The sequence below is a fragment of the Takifugu rubripes genome, chromosome 13 (genome assembly GCF_901000725.2).
Source record: "Takifugu rubripes chromosome 13, fTakRub1.2, whole genome shotgun sequence".
Classification (NCBI taxonomy): Eukaryota; Metazoa; Chordata; class Actinopteri; order Tetraodontiformes; family Tetraodontidae; genus Takifugu; species Takifugu rubripes.
Window position 1 is genome coordinate 18,146,523 of NC_042297.1, and position 23,327 is coordinate 18,169,849.

General features: G+C 46.9%; 1 protein-coding gene across 12 annotated transcripts in view; it reads left to right on the plus strand.

Annotated features, from left to right (window-relative positions):
• Positions 1 to 23,327, plus strand: part of plekha7b (pleckstrin homology domain containing, family A member 7b) — a 47,599-nt gene that overhangs the window by 4,887 nt on the left and 19,385 nt on the right. For 6 of the 12 annotated variants that reach the window (XM_029846606.1, XM_029846607.1, XM_029846609.1 and 3 more), the window contains exons 4-11: positions 15,789 to 15,872; positions 17,748 to 17,865; positions 18,591 to 18,701; positions 18,808 to 18,880; positions 19,248 to 19,348; positions 21,334 to 21,512; positions 22,170 to 22,547; positions 22,712 to 23,249. In XM_029846606.1, the coding sequence (XP_029702466.1) occupies positions 15,789 to 15,872; positions 17,748 to 17,865; positions 18,591 to 18,701; positions 18,808 to 18,880; positions 19,248 to 19,348; positions 21,334 to 21,512; positions 22,170 to 22,547; positions 22,712 to 23,249 (1,582 nt within the window). Of the gene's footprint in view, positions 1 to 3,003; positions 3,156 to 4,486; positions 4,654 to 8,177; positions 8,302 to 13,549; positions 13,753 to 15,788; positions 15,873 to 17,747; positions 17,866 to 18,590; positions 18,702 to 18,807; positions 18,881 to 19,247; positions 19,349 to 21,333; positions 21,513 to 22,169; positions 22,548 to 22,711; positions 23,250 to 23,327 lie in introns of those variants that run through there. The other 6 variants (XM_029846616.1, XM_029846612.1, XM_029846613.1 and 3 more) reach the window with 6 other exon arrangements.

Here is a 23,327-nt window from a genome sequence, read left to right on the forward strand (position 1 = left end):
ATTCTTCACTCCTGACCAAGTGTTTGGAGAAGAGTGCAGCTCTGTGCTCTCTGACCCCCGTTTTAACCATGCTGTGTGACAAGGTGCCGCCCGTTTCTCCGCTCACACCTCGCAAATCATCCCTGAATCCTCACACCTCATCCTTTGGATTAGTCAGAACACAACACCTTAATCCACAGATATTAATCTAGGATTCCAGCGGGTGTTGAAGACTGGCTGCTCTAAGATACCCTGACCCGCTTGATGCTCGATCAAAGCATAGTGACTCTAAAACTAAATGGTGGATGGTTGCTCAGCACCCTGCACAGTAATAAAGAGCATCGCTGCATGCCAGTTAGGAGGAGCTGTCCTCCCACAGGTGTCAGATGGGAAAAGCATTACTAAGGTGTCAAACAGGATGGAGGCGATCCATCCTATAGGAACCAGGCTGCAGAGGTGAGACGGTGGGGATAATATGGATTTGCCTTTCAAACAGATGTTTGACGTAATAACACATCTGTATGTGTCACATTAATATGCCATCACGCTTGAGCTCAGCTTCTTTAGATTCAGATTCAGATTCAGGTCCTTTATTGTCCCACAGGGGAGATTTACAGTGCAACAACAGCAGAGCACGCAGAGAAAAATAAGATAAAATCAAATAGAATAGAATTTGGAATATACAAAGAGGATGTATATTTACAATAATCCAGGTAAATGGATACTCGGCCCCTGTATACCTGTACATAGTACAGAGGGTGAATACAATATACATAGCAGAATAAATTTAAAAATGTAAATTTATCTAAATTTAATAAATTTATCGACAACTTCTTTTCCCTTATTTCTTTAGGTCGTCATTATTTATTTTCACTAGTTTCCCCTGGCCTGACGCAGTGTTTCTGCAACTATAAATGTGCCCCCCCCCCATGTACGTCCAGCTAGGAACCTTAAAAATCTGCATTGATAGAAGTAAAAATAAAATACATTTTTAAAAATGATGGTACTTATTTTACACAATGCTCTGTTTTCAAGGTCAGTTTCATTTGTGACACCACCTCACGATAACTCCTCGCTGGCATCCTTTAGATTTGTGTTGTGGTTATTTTTTATCCCTGAATCAAGGGCGCTCACGTCGTCATTGCACATCTGTTTTTCCCGACACGTTCTTCATCACTTGACACTGCGAGTGTTTCTCTTTGAGCCTGTGGATGAGCAACGTTCTGCCGCTTTCTCATCCCTGCCCAGGAGCGACGACCTCCATCTGAAATTAGTCACCCTGGAATTGTGGGTCTTGACAGACCAAAGCTGGATCGTCATTGTGGAAAGTGCTGCTCGCTGGAGGTTGTTTTAGGTGGCGTTTTCATCCGAACGGAAGGTCATCAAAACATTTCCTTTCTCACATTTTCACGATGGGAATTGTCGGATGGAGCAGTGGAGCTCCACGGAAAATTGTGGGCACTTCCGTCTGTCAGACACGGCTAAACTCACTTTTGATTTTGAAGAATGAGTCGTTAATCCTGTAACGACGCCTTCGCAGCTCTTCTGATGATACTGGAATTGATATTAGGATTCATGACCAAAGGTTTTGGTGGGATGTCAGGACCTCTCACTCTTGGGGCCATTTATGCTCAACATTTATCATCTATAATGGAACCTATTATCACGCTGAGATATCACGTCCATCTTCTCTCGACGGGTATTATATTTGTAGATTTGGGAGGGTGACAGGCCCGAATCAGTGCGTCCAGGAAGTAGAACCAGGTTCACCTAAAAACAAAAACACGTAAATCGCCTTATTCACAGAACAACATGGCGGCGGAGCTGATCCGCTGTACTCTCATAATTCAGTCCCAGACTTGTTCTTTGGGACGTGTCCAACACATTAAATATCCAAAGTGGTATTGCTAACTTGAGCTATGCTATCATTGACAACCTGTGATTGATAACTGATGTCTTAGCAACACTGAGCCACAGAACGATTGTTGTGAGTCCTGAAAATAGTTATAGTGGCTTACCTGGTGAATAGTGGTCCCTTGAGCCGTCTATTGAGCTAAATGAAACCATCAGTCATGTGATAGCTACTGAGGTGGTAATGGAACTTTTGCCTCACCGTGGCGTTTATTGGACACATCGACCAGCTACCTGGGTGAGCTCTCGCAAATCAATCCAACCTAATTACTGCGGAGCTGTAATGCTAATTCCCTTTTTTACGCGCTGATTGATTCACCTTTTAAATTCTTTAATTTAGGCTGGGATTAAAGTCTAATACCTGCTCTGTCTGTAATTTGCTGCGTGTAAGAATGAATTGATTCTACAAAACAATTGAACTGTTTAAGGTTGGTACAGTTTCTTAGACGAATGTTCCTGTTTATAGTGAAAGAAGGATATTGGTCGAAAACTAAAGCAGGTTTTTCATCGTCGCTGCCTTCGCCTGAGCCCCTGCACCTCGCTCGGGTTTGTTACAGTATTTGAACATTTTTCTTCATATAACCGAGCGACAGCGGAGGATGGAGAGTGACAGAATGAGGTATGGATGTTGACGCGGCTGTCCATCGCATGCATCGACCCAAGCCGCCCATATCAAATCCATTCTTATCTTTACGCCCGCCTGTGGATTATTGAACTGGCTTTGCGGCAGCCCGGGCCAGTTTGTCCTCCATCCTTTTTACCCTCTCCCGGGCTGGCCGGGGTGGCATCTGATAAAGGGGGACTGGGGGGGCTGAGGCTGAAGGCTCTGGTTCCAGTGAGACGCCAAGGTCAATGCTTTACGTTGACTGGACAGCCCGCGGGGGTGAATACTGCTGATCAGTACTGCCAATATTAGCAAACACCGAGTCCACCCAAAGTACCAGTCGGTTCACCGTACAACCTCCCTTTTTTTTCTCTTCCTGTGTCTGGTGGCTGCCTTTAATTATTGCACAGGCAGGCTAAGTATCGGGCTACATGCACATGAGAGCTGTCAGTGTTACTGAGTAATCGAGAGTGAGAGAGACAAAGCTGAAGCGGCACTTACTGTGTACTCCTATTTCAGGCTGCTCTTTGCGTCCTATCGTGCGTGGATGGTGCGCAGTTAAAACAGGCTGAGGGCACTACGCGGTTCCTCTCTGCAGGTCAAGGATTTGGATATTTGGCCAGTTTTCCACACCCTATGTTTCGTATTTGGCCACTCGTTGGTGAGTAGGATATAGATGTTGATTAATACTGAAAAGATTATTGATTTCTGGAAGATCAGAGGTGTGCCTGGGTGGCCCGAGTGTAACGTTTGTGCTCTAGGACCGCCGAGAGCAGCCGACCATAGGTGTGGGGGGCTGCGGGCAGCAGCAGCTGGATGCATTACCTGCATTATGGGCACAGGTGCTCCGTGTAATGTGCGTGCTGACATCCTGAGCGTTAAGTTGGGGCAGGAGACATTTTTCACCCGCCCCAGCCCCCTGCTTTATTAGCAGACAGGAGGACTGCGAAGGGTGGCATGATCATCAGTCACTTAGCTGTTAGGTCAGTGCCAAGTCTTTACCACCATATCTCAAGTCCAGAACGATGCCAATTCTCATTTTTCCCCCCTCTTGCAGCATTTCCTGGCTCGATTTTGTGCAGTCGCTTTAATGATAAAGTTACTATGCTATATTATATGGGAATATACAGTACCTGTGCTGTATTATTGTTAGATTAGGGTTGGCTGATATCCCATTTTTTGCATACTTTTTGCCTTCATATCCATGTTTATGCTATTACTGGTGGGGATATGGCCATTTGTCATGTAGTCTGGTTCTTATAGTGTCATTTATTATATTAAAAATGCTGTTTTTAATAAATATGCTCACAACTGCAGGTAGATATTATGAGGGTTAGTTTATTTTAAGCATGCTAATAGGCTCTTTTATCAGCCTGGAATATTTAGGTTAGTGAAGCCTGTATCTCCTGCAGCAACATACCGTACATCTCTGCACTGGACTTCTGCAGCAAATACATATATTAAATATTCTTTAAAAAAACAACCTTTATAATTGCTTCAAAGAGGTGCTGTCTTTAAACCCAATTCTTTCATTAAGTGTTGTCATTATCCCCATCCATGTTGTGGACCTTTTCTCACACGGCCATGTGACATTTTCTGGCAACGTAATGTATGCATATATCATAGGCCACAGAACCCTTAAACGGCCCTCTTTACTCGCTCGTTGTGTGTTGCTGCAGAGGAACTAGTGCAGTTCAAGGAAGCGCTCTAATGACAGTGCTGTGGTTAAGAATGTCATCTTAATTTTGCCCATTGTCTTTTAAAAAGACGCTTTGTACCTCTGGGTTTACCTGAAGCCCCGGGGCCTCTGCTATGATGTATTGCTGAGGTTGGCGTCCATTAATAATGCCCGCTACGAACCTCTTGCTCCCAGAGACGGGGCAACTGCCCAGCGATTGCATGTATTTTAAGCTCCACCTCAGCAGCCTCAGCGCAGCAGAAGCGGGAAAGAGGATGTTTTGAATAAATTGATGCCCCAGTGCACAAGCGGAGGACGTCAGCAGCAGCAGCAGCAGTGCTAGCTGAGAGGAGCCCGTCCCCACACAGAGACCACTGTGAAGAGCAAATCACAGGGCTGCAGCTAACATGTTGGGCCAACCAAGACACTCAGTCTTACATATCACTTACAAGAGGGAGCCGGCGTATCGTACGACTCTCAGGTGTGTATCCCTGACCCTGTGTGTGTGTGTGTGTGTGTGCGCGCGCACGTGACGGTCTGTGGCTGCGTCGCTTCTCATGATTTATAGCTCCCGAAGAGCTCCGTCGGCAGCGGCACTATGGGCAAAAGGCTTAAGATTGCGTGCTATTAATTTGCATGTAGGATTCTGTGGCAGAAAATTAACGGGTTGTTTTTTAGTTGCCTCGCTTAGAAACGCGTTTGGAGAATTACATCAACGCACGCTGCAATGAATGTCAGTAAGAAGTCAGAGACGGGAGGGAGAGCGAGAGAGAGGGAAGCACACTGCAGCGCCTTCGGACCACAGGTCATTGACTGTGGTGTTGGTGTCAGCAGAACTGTGATCTCCCTGCTGTTTTACGCCTGATTTTAATGAAGTATTAGCCTGTAATGGAGCATGGACGGAGCTCTCCACCCCACACAGAGATGAGTTGCTGAGAAGAATCTGTTGGTTTCCTGATGTATGCTGCATTTTTTAGCTCACAGTACACATGCTACCCCCCCCCCCCCCATTATAACTAATGGACATGGATTTCATTGTGTTATTGACTTGCTATGTTTTTACAAATCCATTAACACCGGATTCTGTTTAAAAATACAGCTCAAATTGTGTTTTGGGCTGTTCCGTTTAGCACTGATGGAGTTGTGGGCAGCCAGTGGTTCACTGTTAGGTCCAAGTTCTACTGGACCGTCACTCGACTTTAGAAGTAACTTATTAAGAAAACAACATCTGAGTGCATGCCATGTTAAAACTGAAACTACCTGTGTGTCGGGGGGGGGGGGGGGGGGGGGTGATGAATGGAGTAATTTTTAAAAAATGTGGACCAAGTTGTGCCTTTGATCAGCCACCCACTGACGTTGGAAATGCACCGGCTTCAGTTTTGAGGAGCTCTCATTTGGTCAATCTATACTGCAGCCTACGTTTCCGCATGCAGGTATTTACAGTCCAGCAGAAACCATTCACAGGGCGATGAACCTATAACCTTCAGCATCAAAGCGGTTTCAGAGGGGTTGTGATCTGTGGATTGCGTTCCCGACTTATCGTTCATTCAAGCTCTCAGCGTAAGATGGAGCTTTAAGGTGATTCTACCTATTTGCCATTCTGCTACCTGCGTCCTCATTGGTCAGCGGTCCCGCCCTCCCCGTCGACCACAATGCGAAACCATGCCTACGTGCGCGCTCTGGTCAGCAGCTAACAGCGGTAGTTGACACCCCAGCTCGGCATTCCTTTTTTAACTCCACATAAACTTTAAGTGGATAACCAACTGACACACGTCCAGTCGTGGGACCGTCCAGTTGTGAATGGCGGACTGGTTTTCACTGGGTTGCGTAATACCCGATTCCGGTTCGGTCCAGTTCTGCTCAGTGTGGAAAACATTTGATAGTGTTGTTCATTTCATCCAGTCAGTTCCAGTAACTTCCCAGTTAGTTCCAGATTATTCATCGTCTGTCCCCTCGGCCAAAAAGTCTGCATTTCATTTGTGTGCTTCCCTGATAATAGAGGTCGTAGATGGCTGCCGTACAGAAACGCTATCTAGATGTGTGACGGGGGGGCAGGACAGGACAGGACAGGGGGCAGCGGCTGTTCCCAAGGAAACTCCTTCTAAGAACACGTGACAAGGCCCCAAAACGCCACCTTGAAATAGGACTATATTCTATATTTCAAATGTATCTTTTCCATTGTTAAACTTGTGATTCTTATGAGTCTCTCTGAGTGGAGCTTTATTCCAGGGAAGAGGCCTTTTGATAAGCTCAGTCCTGCTCGCCATTCCAAGATCCATGCCTATACATTCCTCCAGTGGTGCTTGACTTAATAGGCTTCCTACATCTCCAGCGGCTCTCCGCACGCACACACACACACACACACACACACACACACACACACGCACACAGGACACAGGGCTCTAAAAATAGCAGTGGAATTCAGTTACCCTCCTGCAGCAAAGTGGAACCTCACCTAGCTCATTTAATCCAGCTGTTTAATTTCCTCAAGAAAACGTCAGTTTGATGGTCTGTGTGCTGAGCAGATTTGATGCACAGATGGGAGGGAGGAGGGCTTGAGAAAATGACTCTATAAGATGATTATCAAATCTAATTTTGCAGTCATTATAGAAATAGATCAATCAGCCTAACTACAGTTATTTATTGTGTTGTGATACTTTATGGAATCAACTGACAATGTTTAACGAACATGTAGCGTTCCACTCCGATATAATAACACCATATTACGTGTGTGTTTTAGCCTCTGGGCCCTTTAAAGGTCTGCCTGCTGTTGCCGTGGAGAATTGTCCTCATTGAGTAGCTGTGTTGTTTTAGCCCTGTGTGTCACTCTAAGGTAAATTCCCACTGGGAGTATGTTCTCCGGTCGCTCTCGTATCTGCTCAGGTCTCGTAATGAGAATTACAGTCTGTCCCAGCCTGATAAACACACACAGACTCTCCCACACACACACACAACACAGACACACACACACACACACACACACACACACACACACACACACAGAAACACACCTACGTATTCGCCACATGTCCTGCAAAAACAACAAAAAAAAAAAGGTTATTGTGAGTTGAGAAGAAAGTAGCTGCCAAACCAGATGTGTTCTGGAGCCGACTGGCTGTACACACCCAAAGCAAACACTGCTGCGGAGACTCGCACAGCTCGGACGCCCTCAGGGCTCGGATTCTCTGCGGCAGAGTAATCAGATTCGGGCAATGGAGTAACAGTACAAAAAGTGATGACTACACCACTGTACTAAATCCTCAAACAAATCCAGCGTAACGGGAGCGCTGCAGGATTGAGTCGCTCTTGGAGCTCCAACAGGCTGGGTTATGGGGTGCAATCCTTCACCGTCTTCCAGTTGTCGAGCGTGTGTGCATGCAGGAGGAGGGTACTTAGTGTTTGGTGGACATAATGCCTGTGATACGAGCGTGTAAGGGATTTTTGACATGTTTCCCAGCAGCAGGGTTATCTGAATCCGCTTGTTTCTAACCCTCTGGGGGTTTTTTTGGACAGGGGCGACACAACCCAACGTGACTTTGATGTAAAAGCCAACAGCTTTCAGGCCTTCATCGTCCTTACACCTCTCATGCATCCAGGGCCGCTCGGCATGGAGCAGCCTGCCGGATCCCTGTAGGAGCAACATGTTTTCAGATGTTTAGAGTAGCTTTCTTAAAGGTTTCCTGTCTTTATGCTCTTCTGATGCCATTAGAGGGTTTTTTTGTGGTGCTTGATTTATTTTTGATGTTGTGGGATTATGGGGATAAGAGATCAGACAGATAATCTGTCCAAGAACATATGCAATCGGCGTGTGTGTGTGTGTGTGTGTGTGTGTGTGTGTGTGTGTGTGTGTGTGTGTGTGTGTGTGTGTGTGTGTGTGTGTGTGTGTGTTTCAGAGAGAGAGAGAAGGAGATTGAGTGAGTGTTGTCGACAGTGCGCTCGGGGAAACGTATGCGGCCGGATGGATTGCCTCATATCAGGCGAGTCAGACAGACTGAAGCTGCCGCTCACTCACTTCTTACTGTAAAACTTTTGGGAGCAGAGTCTTTTTGGGCCTGAAGGTGGAGAAAATGGTCGGAGTTCTGCCAAATGACGACTGCTGCTGTATCGGAACCCTGCTGAAAAGTTGCAGGTTGGCTGTTTTTGTTTGCTCTCGTCTCGTCCGATTTACAGATTTAAAAATGGTGGAACCAGGATAAACCCATTAATGGTCAAGATATTCCAACAAACTTTGTGTCCGTGAGCCCTCGTTACTATTACGATGCTTTTGGAACTTTGAGTCCTGATTGTTGCTATTTCTCCTCCAGGATGTGTAAAACTGTCCAGAGAGACCAAATTCCAAAGCTGCTCCTGGAAAAGTGCACACTTGCTGCACATTTCTGCCTATTGCTGATAGCAAAAGGGTCCAATTATGGCAGATGACAGCCTGGTGTCCCAGTTTGAAATGTTTGGTTGCAGCAGTGGGAGTGGAGACGCTCCCTTTCTGCTCAGCACGCGGTCAACACTTAGCCCGCTAATTCTCCTCCACTTTAAAGGAATTTAAAGGTGTTTCCTCCAAGTCGAGTTTCTAGAGTTTGTAATTCAAAATTAATGATTTACCCTCATTTCTCACAATGAGAACAGTGTTCACAAAGGCTGCTGATTTGATAATTAAAACACCTACGACAGCAGTTGAGCTAAACGCCGGGTGGATGATGTATCACATGCTTTGCACGTGGCAGCGTGCTTTGTTTACAGGCTACATGACATTGGAACTTCAGCCACACCAAATCAATTACTTGATAAGCATTATCAGTAAAGACCTGCTGACCTGGGCAGCACGGCGGTGCAACCTCGCCCCGTCGCGAGCAGCTTTCAGGTTTGAATCTCCCTGGAGGTCAGGGGCTTCTGTGTGTGGAGTGTCTCCTTGTCCACTTCTCAAGCCCTCCACCATGCCAACAATTTTAGCTTCAATATTTTGCTGCAGTGCAGCTCCTTCTGCTCCTCTGGCTCAGACGCTCCTTCATTAGGTCAGTAGCCAGATGTAAAAACATGTCTCGGCTGTATAGGAAGCAAATCTTAAACGGCTTCTCTTTGAAAGCAGCTTTGATGATTTCTGTCAGTTCCAATAATTTACTGGGAAATTTGAGCGGCTCTTCCGGCTACATCAGGCCGGATGGCAGATGCAGACCTTGTGTCCTTCCATCTGTGTAGCTAACTCAATAAGATCACGTCGTCCTATCATATATCTTAATTACATTTTTGTCTTCCACCATAAAGTGCAGCGGAATGAGCTCCTCTGCCTCCGTGTCTGGCTGTACATTACACCGTTATTTCTGGAGGAGCAAATCCAAGTCTGAGTGGGAGGAGAGAGAAGTCATTTTGGGTGGAGATAGCAGGTGGACCAGCAGCTGCTATCGGTGCTTCATTATTCTCAGGTTGCCGTGCTGTTTCAAAGGGAAACTTTAGACTCATTTTCAGAAGACTCAAGCTTCCACAATAAGATTAAACAGTGAGCTCCGGGTTGAGGGCGTCAAGTTGTCGTTGGCTAAATCTCATTGTGCAGTAAACAACAAGGGCTAGCACCACTGCAGCCATTTTTCATTTGCATGATACTTTAAGAAATTAGTGTGTTTAAATTGGCGTTTGATAAGAACAGAAGGGTTAGTACCGGCAGGTAGCACACGCACGTTATCTTTACCAGCTAACACAATGTGCACATTTGGTGGTGGACAGACAAGAGTTGAAAATGATCACTTTTATATTCAGCCTGTACTGAGATATCGACCGTCTGTTTCAGTCTATCTGAAGGTTTCGTGTGCACATTCAAAGCAGGTCAGCTCGTGCTCCAAAGACAGCTGCACCCCAACGTGCATATTGCAGCCGTGAAGCCTCTGCAGGGCAAGGTCACCTTGATTTTTACTGACTAACCTGGGGTGTCCAGGGGCTTTTCTTCTAGTTTTACTGCCCTTAATCTTTCTCATACCTTTGAATGGAGGAGCTTCTTTATTGGAGTGGAGTCTTTATTACATTTGTCTGATAATCAAAATCCAAGTGACTTTGGTTTCCTGACCTTAGAGGAGAAAAGGCAGGGGATGAAGTAATTTCATCAGTAAAAAAACATCATTCTTTTGTATAACCTTTCAGTTACATGTCAACATCTACTTTAGCCTCATTAACATCATCTGTTTTTCTTCTCTGATCTTCGAAAGGACAACTCAATCAAAACTGTTTGGGTTTTTCTTTTTATCTTGCAACTTCCTGTTTATTCAAATGAAACCAAACCTGCAAAATAGTCCAGGAGAGGTGAATGTGCGCAGCAACTCTTTTCTGGCGCCGTGCCAGTGATGCACCTGTGGCTGCATCTTCTAACGACATTTGGAGTAACGTCAGGTCAAATTCTCGTTACTCTCCACTCGAATCCCCAGAGACTCGTGTTCGTCAGACCCTCCTTGTTAGCAGAAATGGGCCCTCCTGCCTGCGCGCTGCCCTCGTTATTCACCGAGCAAATGTCAGGGTAAAGCTGCGCTGTTACGTTCTGCACATACTGATTTAAAACTGCAGGATCTCTGATTGATTTAAATGTTTCTGGAGAGAATATGCCCGCTCCAAAGAATTTAATGCTTTTTCTTTGCCGTAGCTAATACTTAAGCTGATTTAGTTCCTTAGGTTTATTGCCATTTTTGAGAACATGTAGAAACCTTAATGTCTTTCATGTGTTACTTTGTGTCACTTAAATTAATGTGCTATATAACACCTGAACAAAGGAAGAGAAGACAGTTTATTGATCTTTAGGTCCTAATGAGACCACTTATAGCTGAGTTTATAACAATAAAAGAAGCAGAAACCATCTCCTGGGGATGTGATCGTTACTTTTCTAATGCTTTTCTGGTAGTAAATATAAAAAGCTACATTATTTTCAGCAATGTGAGATTCAAAGGAATGACATAATTTATACGTGTCCTAAACCTGTGGGGTGTTATCTTCCCTCTGAGTGGTGTTTGCAACTCGAATACTAATTCTCTTCATCCCATTTCTTTGGTTTTGGCCCAACGCAGCCCTTTCTTCAGCCCTCTGCCTCTCAGCCTGCCGCTGCCTTTGCTCGTGTTTAGAAACAGCTTCGGCCAAAAGGACCATTGTGACTGCGGCGAAATGTGCTGCGTCAGATCTGCATGTGTTTTGAATGTTAATCAGGTGACAGCTCTTTCAAATGCTGCCCAAGCCTCTGTCCGACAGGCTTGCAGAGCCCTGCACCTGTTTGAGCTCTTTATTGGGCCTGTTTCTGCCTGATTTACCACCCTTTTTCCTCTGGGCGGCTGGTGGGACTTGATGGCCGGAGACAGAATAGAGACGCATGCCTTTCCCCCCGGCGGTCAGCACGAGTGTCTCTGCTCATGGAGTTTGTGAACAAAGAGAATTCTGATCACAGTCTCTAAATAAGACATACGTTTATGCTCCTTTTTACCAAAAATGTCGTTAACTATATCCTTTCCCCATATTAAGCAGTTTATGTCAGTTATCAAAATATGACGAATGCCAAACAACCAAAAACCCCATAAATTCCCCCATTCTGCTCCTGTCGTCTCCTTCCACTTGACGTTGAGTCAAAACAGCCTCTCATACTTCATGTTTACAGCCTATATGTCCACTGTCAAACCTGCCAGCTGCAGCTGTATATGTTTATGTCAGTTCTGTTAAAGCTCTAGATAAGTGCACGCCTGTTTCTGCCTGTTCCCACCATCAGTCCATGAGCAGAATAGATAATAAGTCAACTCAGTGAAGGTTCCATTAATTCCAGTTATGTGCATTAAGTTGCAAAATAAATGCGATGCAATAATCCCGTGTTGACTTAAATATTGGTATTTGCTGTGTTGATACAGCATAATTAAAAGACTGAGCCCGTGTGATGATCTAGCCAGAAGCCATCAATTTATTGATTAACCGGCCAGGTCATTGACTTCAACTCAAGGAAAAGCTAAAGGTTGATGATCAACGCAGGGAAATAAACGGAAGCGTCCCTGGAACTTTCTCCATGAATGTGAGGCAAGTGAAGGTGGGAGAGGCTGATGCTGCAGCAATGCTGCCGCTATAAACCCGATAAAGGTCAGTCAGCATGTGCCACTCCTGCCGCAGAGCGCTTTTTCGGCTTCCTGGCTCCACCTTTGGACCTCCACGTTTGGGCTCCGCGCACAAATTCTTGCTTTTAAGATCGCCAGTATTTTCTTGTCGGACGGCATCGTCTCATTCCCCCCGGAACTAAATCACGTCCTTTCTTTGACTCACATCTGCCCATGTTTGTTGGAGCTGGTGACACATTAGTTACAGATAATTAACTTAAAACCAGCATTCCGACTAAAGCAAACGTTTGCCTTTGTGTGTTCTTTGTTGGTCAGCTGCGCAGCATTGATTTGGATTTTCTGCGTCAGAGCTGCAGGTCTTGATGTCTGGGATTCAACCTAATTAATGCCAAAGCAGGGAAACTATCAGCAAAGAAGATGAATTTCAGTGTAATGAACATCGGTGTGTTGCATCAGAACCCTGCCCCCCCACTCCCCATTTGTTACAGACTAATAACAGGAACAATTAGCCAGGCGTCTGTTCCACATGATTCCACCTCCCTCTTTCATTCCAGGCACCACATTGATGCTGTGAGGCCGATTATGAAGTCAGAACAAAGGCTGAGAACTTTTACCCTCTGGTGCTCTCGGTGGCTCTGCTGAAGCGCTTCTTTGGGCTCAGATAAAAAAAAAAATCAAATTCTTTTGTACATATTTAAAGATGCTGTAAAAGTTAAAGCCGCCTTAATCAAAGTGCATCGGCAAATGAAAAAAAGCATGAAAAACAGCAAATCCATAAGCTAATAGCAGAGGAGTACCTGGCAGCTGAAGGTAAACTCCCAGGATTGCGGTCCCACCTGCTCCTCTCTGCTACATTCTTTAGGATTAAATGGAATTCCATCTTCAGATAGCTTCCTCTTACTGGTACTGTTAAACCAGTGCTTTCAACACCAGTGACCCTGACGTGCCCTTGAAGGAGCCCCTGAAAATGCACAGGAGGTTATCTCCTTAAAAGGTTGCCATACATTCATGGAAAATATCTGAAATATTTCACATTATCTCGTCATTCTTGGACGCTTTATGATAAACATAAAGAAGTTAAATGTGGCACCAGAGAGCTGCAAACTATAAAGGACCCTTTAATCTTTTAGAAACAGACAACAGTGACAAATGAGGTACTTGTTTGTCCACATAAAAACTCTTTCCTCGGAAGAGATGATGTGGGCTGCGGCAAATTCAATTCTCGGAAAGAGGGAGTGAGAGGGTGCAGAGGGAAGTAAAGAATGAAAAGGGAGGAGGATCTGATAAAGAGCCGAGGTATTCCCTTTGTGGGAGGGGAGGTTCTACATCTACCCTCCGCTCAGCAAGCCTGGGCTGAAACTTTAGAGCAGCAGAGCCCGGAGAGAAAGAGCTCCCCCTCCTGCCGGCTTCACTTGGTGCCAGCTGCCCTCCGAAGAATCCCTCCGCTTCTTCCCACCTGCCCTCGCAGAGCCGGGAGGATTTCCATGACCTTCAGCGGCTGATTCGCGATGATCCGCTCGCAGCAGGTCAGACCATCTTCTCTGTTCTACAGCGGAGGAACAAAGAGAAGCAGGGAGATTTGCGCTGGTAGAGTTGGCAGGGTTTGTTGTAAGTGGATGCAGAAGTTGGGAGCGCACGGAGATGTGCCTTAAATGCGTGTTGCATAACAACAGTGAGTACGTCCCTCTGTGTGAGAGAGATATCACACCTCTGCTGCCAAGACTAACCATTGTGTTGGGAAGAGATTACGCCGCGCTTCTTGTTTTCGCAGGAGAAAATGACGGGACTGAACCGTGTGGACCGGGCTTGTGGGAGCACTGAGCTGCAGTGCTGCTGTTTGCAGTTGCCAGTGCATCCTGAGGGGCCACGTCACGTCAAAAACCCACTTTCATGAAAGTCAACTGTAACATGGGTGGAGAGCTGGCTCCATGGGGGCAGCTACACCACCAGAGCCCATGTTTACCTTTCTGCAGCCCTGTAACGGAGGAAAGGAGCAGTGGCTCTCTGCTGCAGGGCGAGGGAGCTTTAGAGATCTTAGAGATCCCTTCACAATGATTTTTGAAGCCTGGTGTGTATTAGTACATACGGAGTTTGATTAGGAGAGGTCTAGGAACTCTAGTTCCCAGTCCTCTCCTAATCAAACTCTAGAGCAACTACTTGGTGACATGGACAACAAAGCTCTGGTTCTAAGGTGGCATATTGCAGGACCATTACAGCAGGATTTTTCCCTGTCTCTTGGGGACAGGTTTAATGCCAGCATCGACAGAAAGTAGTTCCTCGCCACGTACAAACGCTCCTGCTGTGCCGCAGTGTTTGTACACTAGCTGGAGATGCTGCACATTCCATGACAAATAGTTCAGAAGTAATGCGTCTAAAACAAAAGCCTCAAAGAATGCTAATCCCTAATTAAGGGTGGACGCGGGTCCATGTGGGCAGACCGTGGATCAGCAAAATGCGAGGCACGTGCACGGCCCCAGTGTACGTGCACGTGTGACCTTTCCCATGAGTGGGTTGTGTACTTTTTTGCGCGGTGACGGCCTGATGACTGGAGCATTCCATTTCTGAACTTCCTGAAATGTCAAGTCGTATGTTTATCCCACCTGGGTCCATTCGCCCCTCCTCCTTTCCGCAGCGCTCCGATGCAGCGGGTGACTTCTTCCTGCGTCCACGTGCCAACAGTTTCTGACATTTTCCAGCGGTTCCTGTGGGGATCCATGGCCAGTTGTTTGTCCTTTGTACACTCCATTGTTGGACCGTTAAACATGTACAGTGTCCGTGTGTTTGTTAATGAAAACAGCATGTATTGATTAAGCTTCCACGCCGCACTATTTGCACTTATTTCTATCTCCATTTTAGCAGGTTGACTGTGGATAACCCGAACATAAATTAGGACGGCAAAGACAATTAGAGGGCTTATACTGCATCAGTCAGAAGCAGATTATTGAAGTTGTGGTTCTCAATGGTAAAACTGCTTTCTCATAATTAAAAGACTTTAATGATTACCATGAAAACACCATTCGGCTCCTGCAATGTCTACGTACCCGCACATTACTGGTGATATACTGTTATGGAATACTCAATCAACACTCTGGAGGGGACAAAAACTAAGCAGATCAATAGAAAACCCAGAGAGTGGCCAGCTGCAAATGAATTTTAGAGTTCCGCCAGCTGTATACATATAAATACAGTATAAGTAGATGAACAGGTGTTGCAGCCACGGCCTCTCTAGATTTGACCCACTGGCCATTCCTCTGTTCTTTTATTCTTTACTGTGACAGTAATGTGTTTATGTTCTGGTTAAAGCAATGAATAGTTCCCACTAACTGGAATCAATAAAACCGTGACGAGATGGCTGCGGGAGCGCTGAGTCCTGGGCTCTGACTAAAGAAATATGAGCTGCGGTTCCTGGCTCAGGCCTGCAGGCCCCCCTCTGACAACCCGTGGCCATATTCAAGCGCAGAAACGCCTCGTTTGGTGGAATTACTAGCATTGATTTAATGACAAAGTGGCGCCCGTTTTGATGCTCTATCTCCTGAATTTTCCATCTTCCCCTGTCTTGCAGCCACAACCTTAGGGCCACGTCCTTCCGCCACCCGGTGACTGGGAAGATCTCCCCTGAAAACACCGAATACACGCTAGAAGACCGGTGAGCGGCTCCGTTTCTGACGTCCTCATTTCACAGCTGACTTTTGTTTGATCCCCTCTTGCACATTTTCAGACTGCGAAGGGCGCGATACGAGCGCTAATTCACGTTTAATCTGCGTCTGTAACGGGATCGCACGTGACGCCGATCCCGGCATTCATGAGCGCCACCTTCTCAGGAGTGATCCACCGGCATCCTCCGCTGTCACTCATCTCCTGTCCATTATTCATAGTCGCTTCTGCTGAGCCCTGGATTAGAAGGATGAATCAAGGGGCTTACTTACATGCACTTGCATGTTTTCAACCGCGACATAATTGATTCTTTGTCACTGAAATGACGGCCGTAATCTGTTTAAGCCCCGGTCAGTATTGCATCGCTTGTTGTCAAGGGCGAGGATGTGGTGAAATAGACAGAACAAGGTGAAGGGGTCTGCAGATCTTAGACGTCTTTGCTTTTATAGCTATTTAGACTGTTGAATTCTGGATTATTAGAACACTATAAAGCTCTCTGTGTGGCAGGAGAAGCTTACATCATCAATATTTTACTGTATGTCCTTTGGTGGGGGTCCAGTGTGGATGGGGACCATCCCCTTGTTTGGTGGAGTCTCTGTCTCTGTTAAAATTCCATCATGCGTACTGTTCTTACATCATGGCGTGGGAATCCAGGTTCCTGATCTCTGCCCTCTGCTCTGCAACCATCCACTATAACCTAACTCTCCTCCCTGGGTGGTGTCATAGTTCTGCAAATGTGGACGTCCCCATCAAGGACAAATGCTTTATTATTACGAAATCTGCTCAGCCCGATTTGCCCGAGTTTTGTAGTTCCTGTGTCAGGAAGCAGCCCCAGTCGTCCTCCTCTGTTTTAACACGTGCAGCTGCTTCGTTCTAATTAAAGGTTTTGTTAGTTCAGCCTGACAAGAAGACCAGAGGGACATGTCAAATGTTCAAATCAGCCTCCAGGACAAGAAGACTGATGCATTTAGCAGAAAATGAGACCAGAGGAGGAAGGGGGGGGGGAAAGGGGGAAAAAGAGGATGCACACAATGTTGTTTGACTGCTGTGACATCTAGGAGCATGCTGGGTGCAGTGACGTTCAGTTTTTGGACCAGATGTTAAAGATGGTTTTGGGGGGGTGGGTAAGAACCTATGACTGGTTAAATAGTTATATATTATATACATATGACTTTAGATCCAACAACGTGGGACGTGTGCAAGTCATTTCGTCAGCAGCTGGCACCAATCTGAAAAGGGAGGGAGACATTAAAAATAGAGAAATGGCTCAAAGCGTCACACATGAAAGAAGAAAACAGATTGGAAATTGTTGGACTTCACAACATCAGACAAAACCCTCCAAACAAGACAAGTGTGGGAATGTTAGAATGTTAAAACTAAACTAAAACTGAATATTGGAATCATTTTTGGAAGAGAAGAAACGTTTTTTATTCCTCTCGACAGTAAAATCTGTGAGTCGGCAGCGAATCACAACACGGCTGCAAACACCAGGAGTGACTTTGTTGTGTCTTTTTAAAGTTTTCATCCCTTTGAAATGGACCCTTCTTCACGGCGAGCAGGAGAGGCGGCGGTGACGCTCGCCCGTGACCTCCGCGGCGTGTTCCCTGCCGAGCGGCAATGGAACGTTTGAAACTGTTGCTCTCTGAACGCTGTGTCGAAAGCAGACACAGAGGCTGTGTCAGGTCATGTGGCAGCATCAGGAAGTAGTCATATCCTTTACATGAGAACGCTCAGCTCAGCAGTGCCCCCCCCCCCCCCCCCCCCCCCCCCCCCGGTGTTGTTAGTGTGGACAGTGGCGAGGAGGACGATTACTCTCCAGAGCTCCTCACCCGGTCATCACATCTGACCCTCTTCACTCTCCCCTCAGCTACAGGATGGAGTCCCACATGTCTAAGTCAGCGGCTAATTCGAGGTCCCCGCTTTTGGTCAGGGAGCCCCCACGCGCCATGACCTCGGGAGCAGGGGACGCCACTTCGGGGTCAAAGGTAAGCTAGTCAGTTCTCCAGCGAGGTGCTATTTAATTTGTTAGCGTTTGAAGAAAGTCCGATTTCACTGGCGTTTCTCCTATTTAGGACGCACCTTCGCCACTAATTGCCATTTGACATTTTAAAGCCGCCATAACCACTTTCCTGTGGGACAGGAGGCACATTGCACGGTCGAGATAAACTTGATGTTTCCACTGCAGATACAGACATTTTCATTTGTCAGCAGGCCGCATGTGTGACGCACCGCCCCTCCAACGGCACACGGGATGACCCAGGACCCACTAGAACTTTCTCATCTCATTTTCTCCTGGAAAACACGTTTTTTTTCTCCACTGTGCCAGAAACGTAGTAACCGCTCTCATTTTTTTCTGCCAATTCCTCACCCCCGCGTGAAATATTTACCGTCTAAATGAAAAGTTCAGTCTTTAACTACCTTATCGTGTTGTTTTTGGTAACATTCTGAAAAGAGACGGTCCTCTGTGTCCCACCAACACTCGTGTGAACCCAGCAGAGGTTTTCATGCGTGCGTGTGTGCATGCCATTGAATTCTCTGCAGAATTTTACCCCTTTGCCAAAAACAACACCTCAGATTGTAGATGGGAGCTCTCAACCACAGCTAGTTAAATATAACCTGGTGATAACCACTCACTGAACCGATGTTAGCAGTGAGAACACTCAGTGAATCTAAAACCCAATGAAACTAATGAACCCCCCCTTCCTTGCAGAACTCCAGAGGTGCAGGAAAGGGAAAGGTGCACAGTTTTGGCAAGAGAGATCACGCGATTAAAAGAAACCTCAGCGTCCCAGTTGTGGTTAGAGGCTGGCTCTACAAGCAGGTGAGCCGGGCTTCCTCTGCTGCGTCGGGCCGTGGATCCAAAAGTTGCGTTTCTAAACAGCTGCTCTGTCGCGCCCCCCCCCCCCCCCCCCCCCCCGTACCTCCAGGACAGCTCGGGAATGCGGCTGTGGAAGAGGAAATGGTTTGTTTTGTCAGACTACTGCTTGTTCTACTACAAAGGTGAGTCTCGCTCGGTCACGGTCGTTAACGCAGCCGGAGATTAACGAGACTTTTCTCGATGAACGGACATCTGTAATTAGATGTGGGACGTATCTGGTTGTCTCATCCTCTCATTGGTTCTTCTCTTCCTCCCGCTTTTCTGTCCTTATTAATCTGAGTATTTTATTATGGGGTGTAATCTCTGCTTGTGTTGCCAACGCGGCTGCCTCTGCTCCATTAATCACACTGAATAATAGATAAGCTCCATGCCACCCAGTGCCACATGCTGCAGACCAGGGTCCCACATGAATCATGTCCCCCTCGTTTGTTTGGGGGGGGGGTTTGGTCATTTTTGCACTGAGCTCTGCCGTCTTCGCTTCCTCTCCAGACAGCCGAGAGGAGACGGTGCTCGGCAGCATCCCCCTGCCCAGTTATGTCATCGCGCCGGTCGAGCCCGACGACAACATCAGCCGCCGCTACGCTTTCAAGGTAACAGATCTGCTGTAGCGTCACGTCCATGTCCACTTCTGATACCCCCAGTTTGTGCCCAATCATCACAGCAGCAAGCTCCTATTTTTTGCTGAGAGAACCATTTTTCATGTGAGGCTGCACAACTTTTCCGTGAATGGGGCAATGTCACCCCCCCCCCCCCCCCCCCCCCTTCCGTGAGTCCTGCGAGAGCAGAGAAGGGATTTATGCAACCGTTACCTAGCTCCTCCTTTCTGCTCAAAACAATAGCGCCTAAATGTTTGATGCTCCGGGGCATTCTGTCGCAATCCTCTCCGCTCCTTTACCGCATTTTGCTCTTTGATTCTCGGCGTGACAGCGTGCAGATATCACCGCTGCTGCGCCTCTGTTCTCTCACACTACACGTCTTTCCAAAGATCGCATTACACACAATGGCATTTGTATGATAATTGCACCGCCGGGGATATTAATTATGCATTCAGACGGTTCCCCGTCTCCTCCCACCACTCGCTGGCAGCATGTATAAGGTTGGATGAAGCGAGCGCGGGCTCTGCCACGCCGCCACCTATAGGAGAAATCTCATTTCCCTGCAGCTCCACAGGCATTAAAGGTGAAGATTGTACAGCATGTCATTACCTGTGCTGCACCCGAGGTGCTCGGGGAGCAGTTTCTGCTGAGTCGGCGTGCTTCTAGGGGGTTTGTTTGAGGCCGTAAGTGGACTCCATCAGTATTTGTGACGGTGCCATCGGGTCACGGCCGGAGCCGCTCCTCGTTCCTTCTCACCCCTCTGATGTGTTGTAACTTCTCTTATCTGGGCTAATCTCACCCCGTCTCTCTCATCCCCCTGTCGGCTTCGCCTCCCATTGTGACCCTTTCTCCGGGGCCTTCGTCCTAAATTCCGTGAGCTTCCAGGCTCGCATGAATAGGTATTTGATTTCACATCAGTGAAACACCACACTCGGCTCATTTTTTCCCCATCATGCTTGCAGCTGCTGACAGCGTCCATCAGGCATGGCTGCAGTCATCTGTGGACAATGCCAGAGCCCATATGGGTGCCGTTTAGTGGTAACTAACTTGTTTTGCTGGGATGCGTGAAGAACAAACACAAGTCTTTTGTTTTTCGTGTCGGTGCCGCCCAAGTATTTGGGATGGGACAGAGAAACATCTGGTATTGTTCTGGCAGCGCTGCACTGGAGTCACATTTCAAATGAATCTCAGAGAACTGCAACTCCTTTAATCGTCCCATGGATTAGTGGTCACACATGTGATCAGTGTCTTATACGTGTGTGTGTGTGTGTGTGTTGGGGGGGGGGGCTCTGGTATTTGTCAGAGGCTGCGTTTCTCCTCACCAGCAGAGTATTGAAACATCAAAGTTTCACTTACTCGATTTCAATCTTTTTGTTGCTGACATTCACACCCCCCCCCCCCATAAAATCAATCATGTTGCCATCCAATAAAATAAAACATCTCATAACATCAGGAGTAACCCCCCCTCTTTATTATCGTTATTGATATGATTTCATTGCTTTTCCAGTCTTGCGCGAGGACGAGAGTCTGAATAAAAAATGATTGTGCTGATAATTGTTTTGCCAGTTGCTGCATTATTATGAGTAAATATCTGTATTTCTTTACTGCGACAGTAAGTCAACTTTGCATTATAGCTGAATATGTGTTCCATACTTGCGCTCGCAGTCAAATGAAGCTTCTTTTTTAAAAGTTTACTCAGCTGCATTACATTAGGTTTGTGTAGTTGTGCTCATTTACTATCCTTGAATTTCCTGGTGGCAAAAGTGAGAAATACAAGGAAACAACAAACCTATGTGCACTTTATTGTCCTGCCTTCCCCCCTTGAGCAAAAGTTGCTGTGAACTTTACCGAGTTTCCACTTTGCAACGTTTGTTTCCTCCTCAGCTTCCCTGGCAGCTGTGTCTCGTCTCCTCCGGGACACAAGTTCTCATATCTATCTGTTTTTTGTCCCCTCTGATCTCTTCCTCTCTCTTTGATAGGCGACCCATACAGGAATGCGCTCCTACATTTACAACAGGAACTCTGTGATTGGCTCTCAGGCGGAACACTGCGGGATGCGCACATATTTCTTCAGTGCGGACACACAGGAGGACATGAATGGTTGGATCCGGGCCATGAACCAGGCGGCACTGATGCAGCAGAGCCACACTCTAAAGAGGTCGGTCTCGCTCCATGAAGTGGGATTAGCTTCTTATTGCGGGGACGTATATTATTTATTGAGGTGTTTGCATCAAATACAGTCTTGAGCTGCGCCGTCGTCTGTGTTTTTTCTGTCTTATCTGCAGCTGCTCAATTTTTAACGGTAATAAACAGTCTTCCGGCAGGTTCAACCCCGTCCGTCTGCTCTGGGACTATCAGATGTTGTCTGCTGTGTGTGTGTTTGTGCAGTGCACCACTAGTAGATTCTGGTACAGCTGTTAGTGCTAAATAAATACTGCAATCACTGCTGTGACATGTATTAATCTCACTATATGATGCGGATTTGGTGCGAATCGTGTTCATATCGGATGGTGTTAAAAGGCCGACTGGGGTTTTTGCGTTTCCAGTACGGGGCTGGGATTCCTGTAACCATGGAAAATGTGTTTCAAGGCTGCAGTTGGACGTGATGCAGCACAGTGTCTGAAAGAATTGTGCAATAATGCTACCTAGAGGCCGCTGGGAGTCGGTACTGCTGAATACTGCTGGTGCACAAGAGTCCTCAGTTTGCTGCTTTCTCTGTTGTTAAGGTTTTTGTGACTGAACTTGTCCCTTAAACCTTTTTTAAAAAGTATTACAGGCACTTTAAAATCCATATTCTGTCTCACCTTTTCCACAGAGAAGTGGAGAAGCCAATGGTGAGCGTGCAGCAGGCCTTCCCCCAGACCAACCATACCCACGCTGAGCAGAGCTCACCTCAGGCAGACAGAAAGGAAACCTCAGATAATGGTGTCCTGTTGGCTCCCTGCGACGATGCCAGGTGTGAATTAGAGGAGCGGGTCAGGAGGTGCTCTTCAGACTACGCTGACGGTGGCGCCCACAGGAACGGACAGCCAGCTGTAATCCAAGTGACTCTGCCGCCAGAACAGAACGGCAATGTGGTTTATCAGAGGGGCTTCGTTTCCCAGGCTGGCAGTGAGAAACACGTGCAGAGAAAGAACATGCTGGCTCAGGTGGAGCAGTGGGTCAAAGTCCAGAAGGGGGATCCACAACAAAGGTCATTTTTCCTTCACACAATTTCAAAAAAGGGTTTTTGGCTGCTTTCCGCCATCTAGTGGCTAAGTTGAGAAGTGTCTAGAAAATACTCGGAGATAGAAGTCAACTTTTTAAAATGTTAACTGTTGTTCTTTATGTAAAATGTGAATATTTCTTTTGTCACAGCGCACCGACAGCTGAGTACAACCTCTCCCGAAGGACCCCACCCTTAAAGCCCAAAGCAAGCACAGTAGACACCACCTATAAATCATTGCCAAAGTCTCCCCATCCCACCAGCAGCAGCTCTCCACCAGCATCCTGCAGCCTGCCCAGTGATTACAAGTATGCCCACGATCGACTGAGCCACTTCCGCATGTCCACAGATGAGCGAATAGCCACAAAGGAGGGGATGGTGTGGCAGCTGTACGAGTGGCAGCAGAGGCAGCAGTTCCGTCACGGCAGCCCCACCGCACCAATCTACACAGGCCCCAACTTCACAGACTCGGCGTCGTTCAGAGTTACCATGGAGATGCCGCGTTCCATCTCCGTGCCCCCATCTCCGTGTGAAGTCCCTCCATCAGTCCCCTGCTCGTTCAAGCCGCTGTCGCCTCGTCGTCCTCACACTCCGTCCCAAAGGCGCTCAGTCAAACCGTTGGATGAAATGTTGCCCGGGGACAGCACAAGATCCAGCTCCCCCAGCCATATTTGTGCTCAAATCACTCAGGTAGGACACACTTTAACCCCTGAGACCCTTTTCGGGGAAGGAAAAACAAAATCACACCATATCCTGTGGATTTCACAT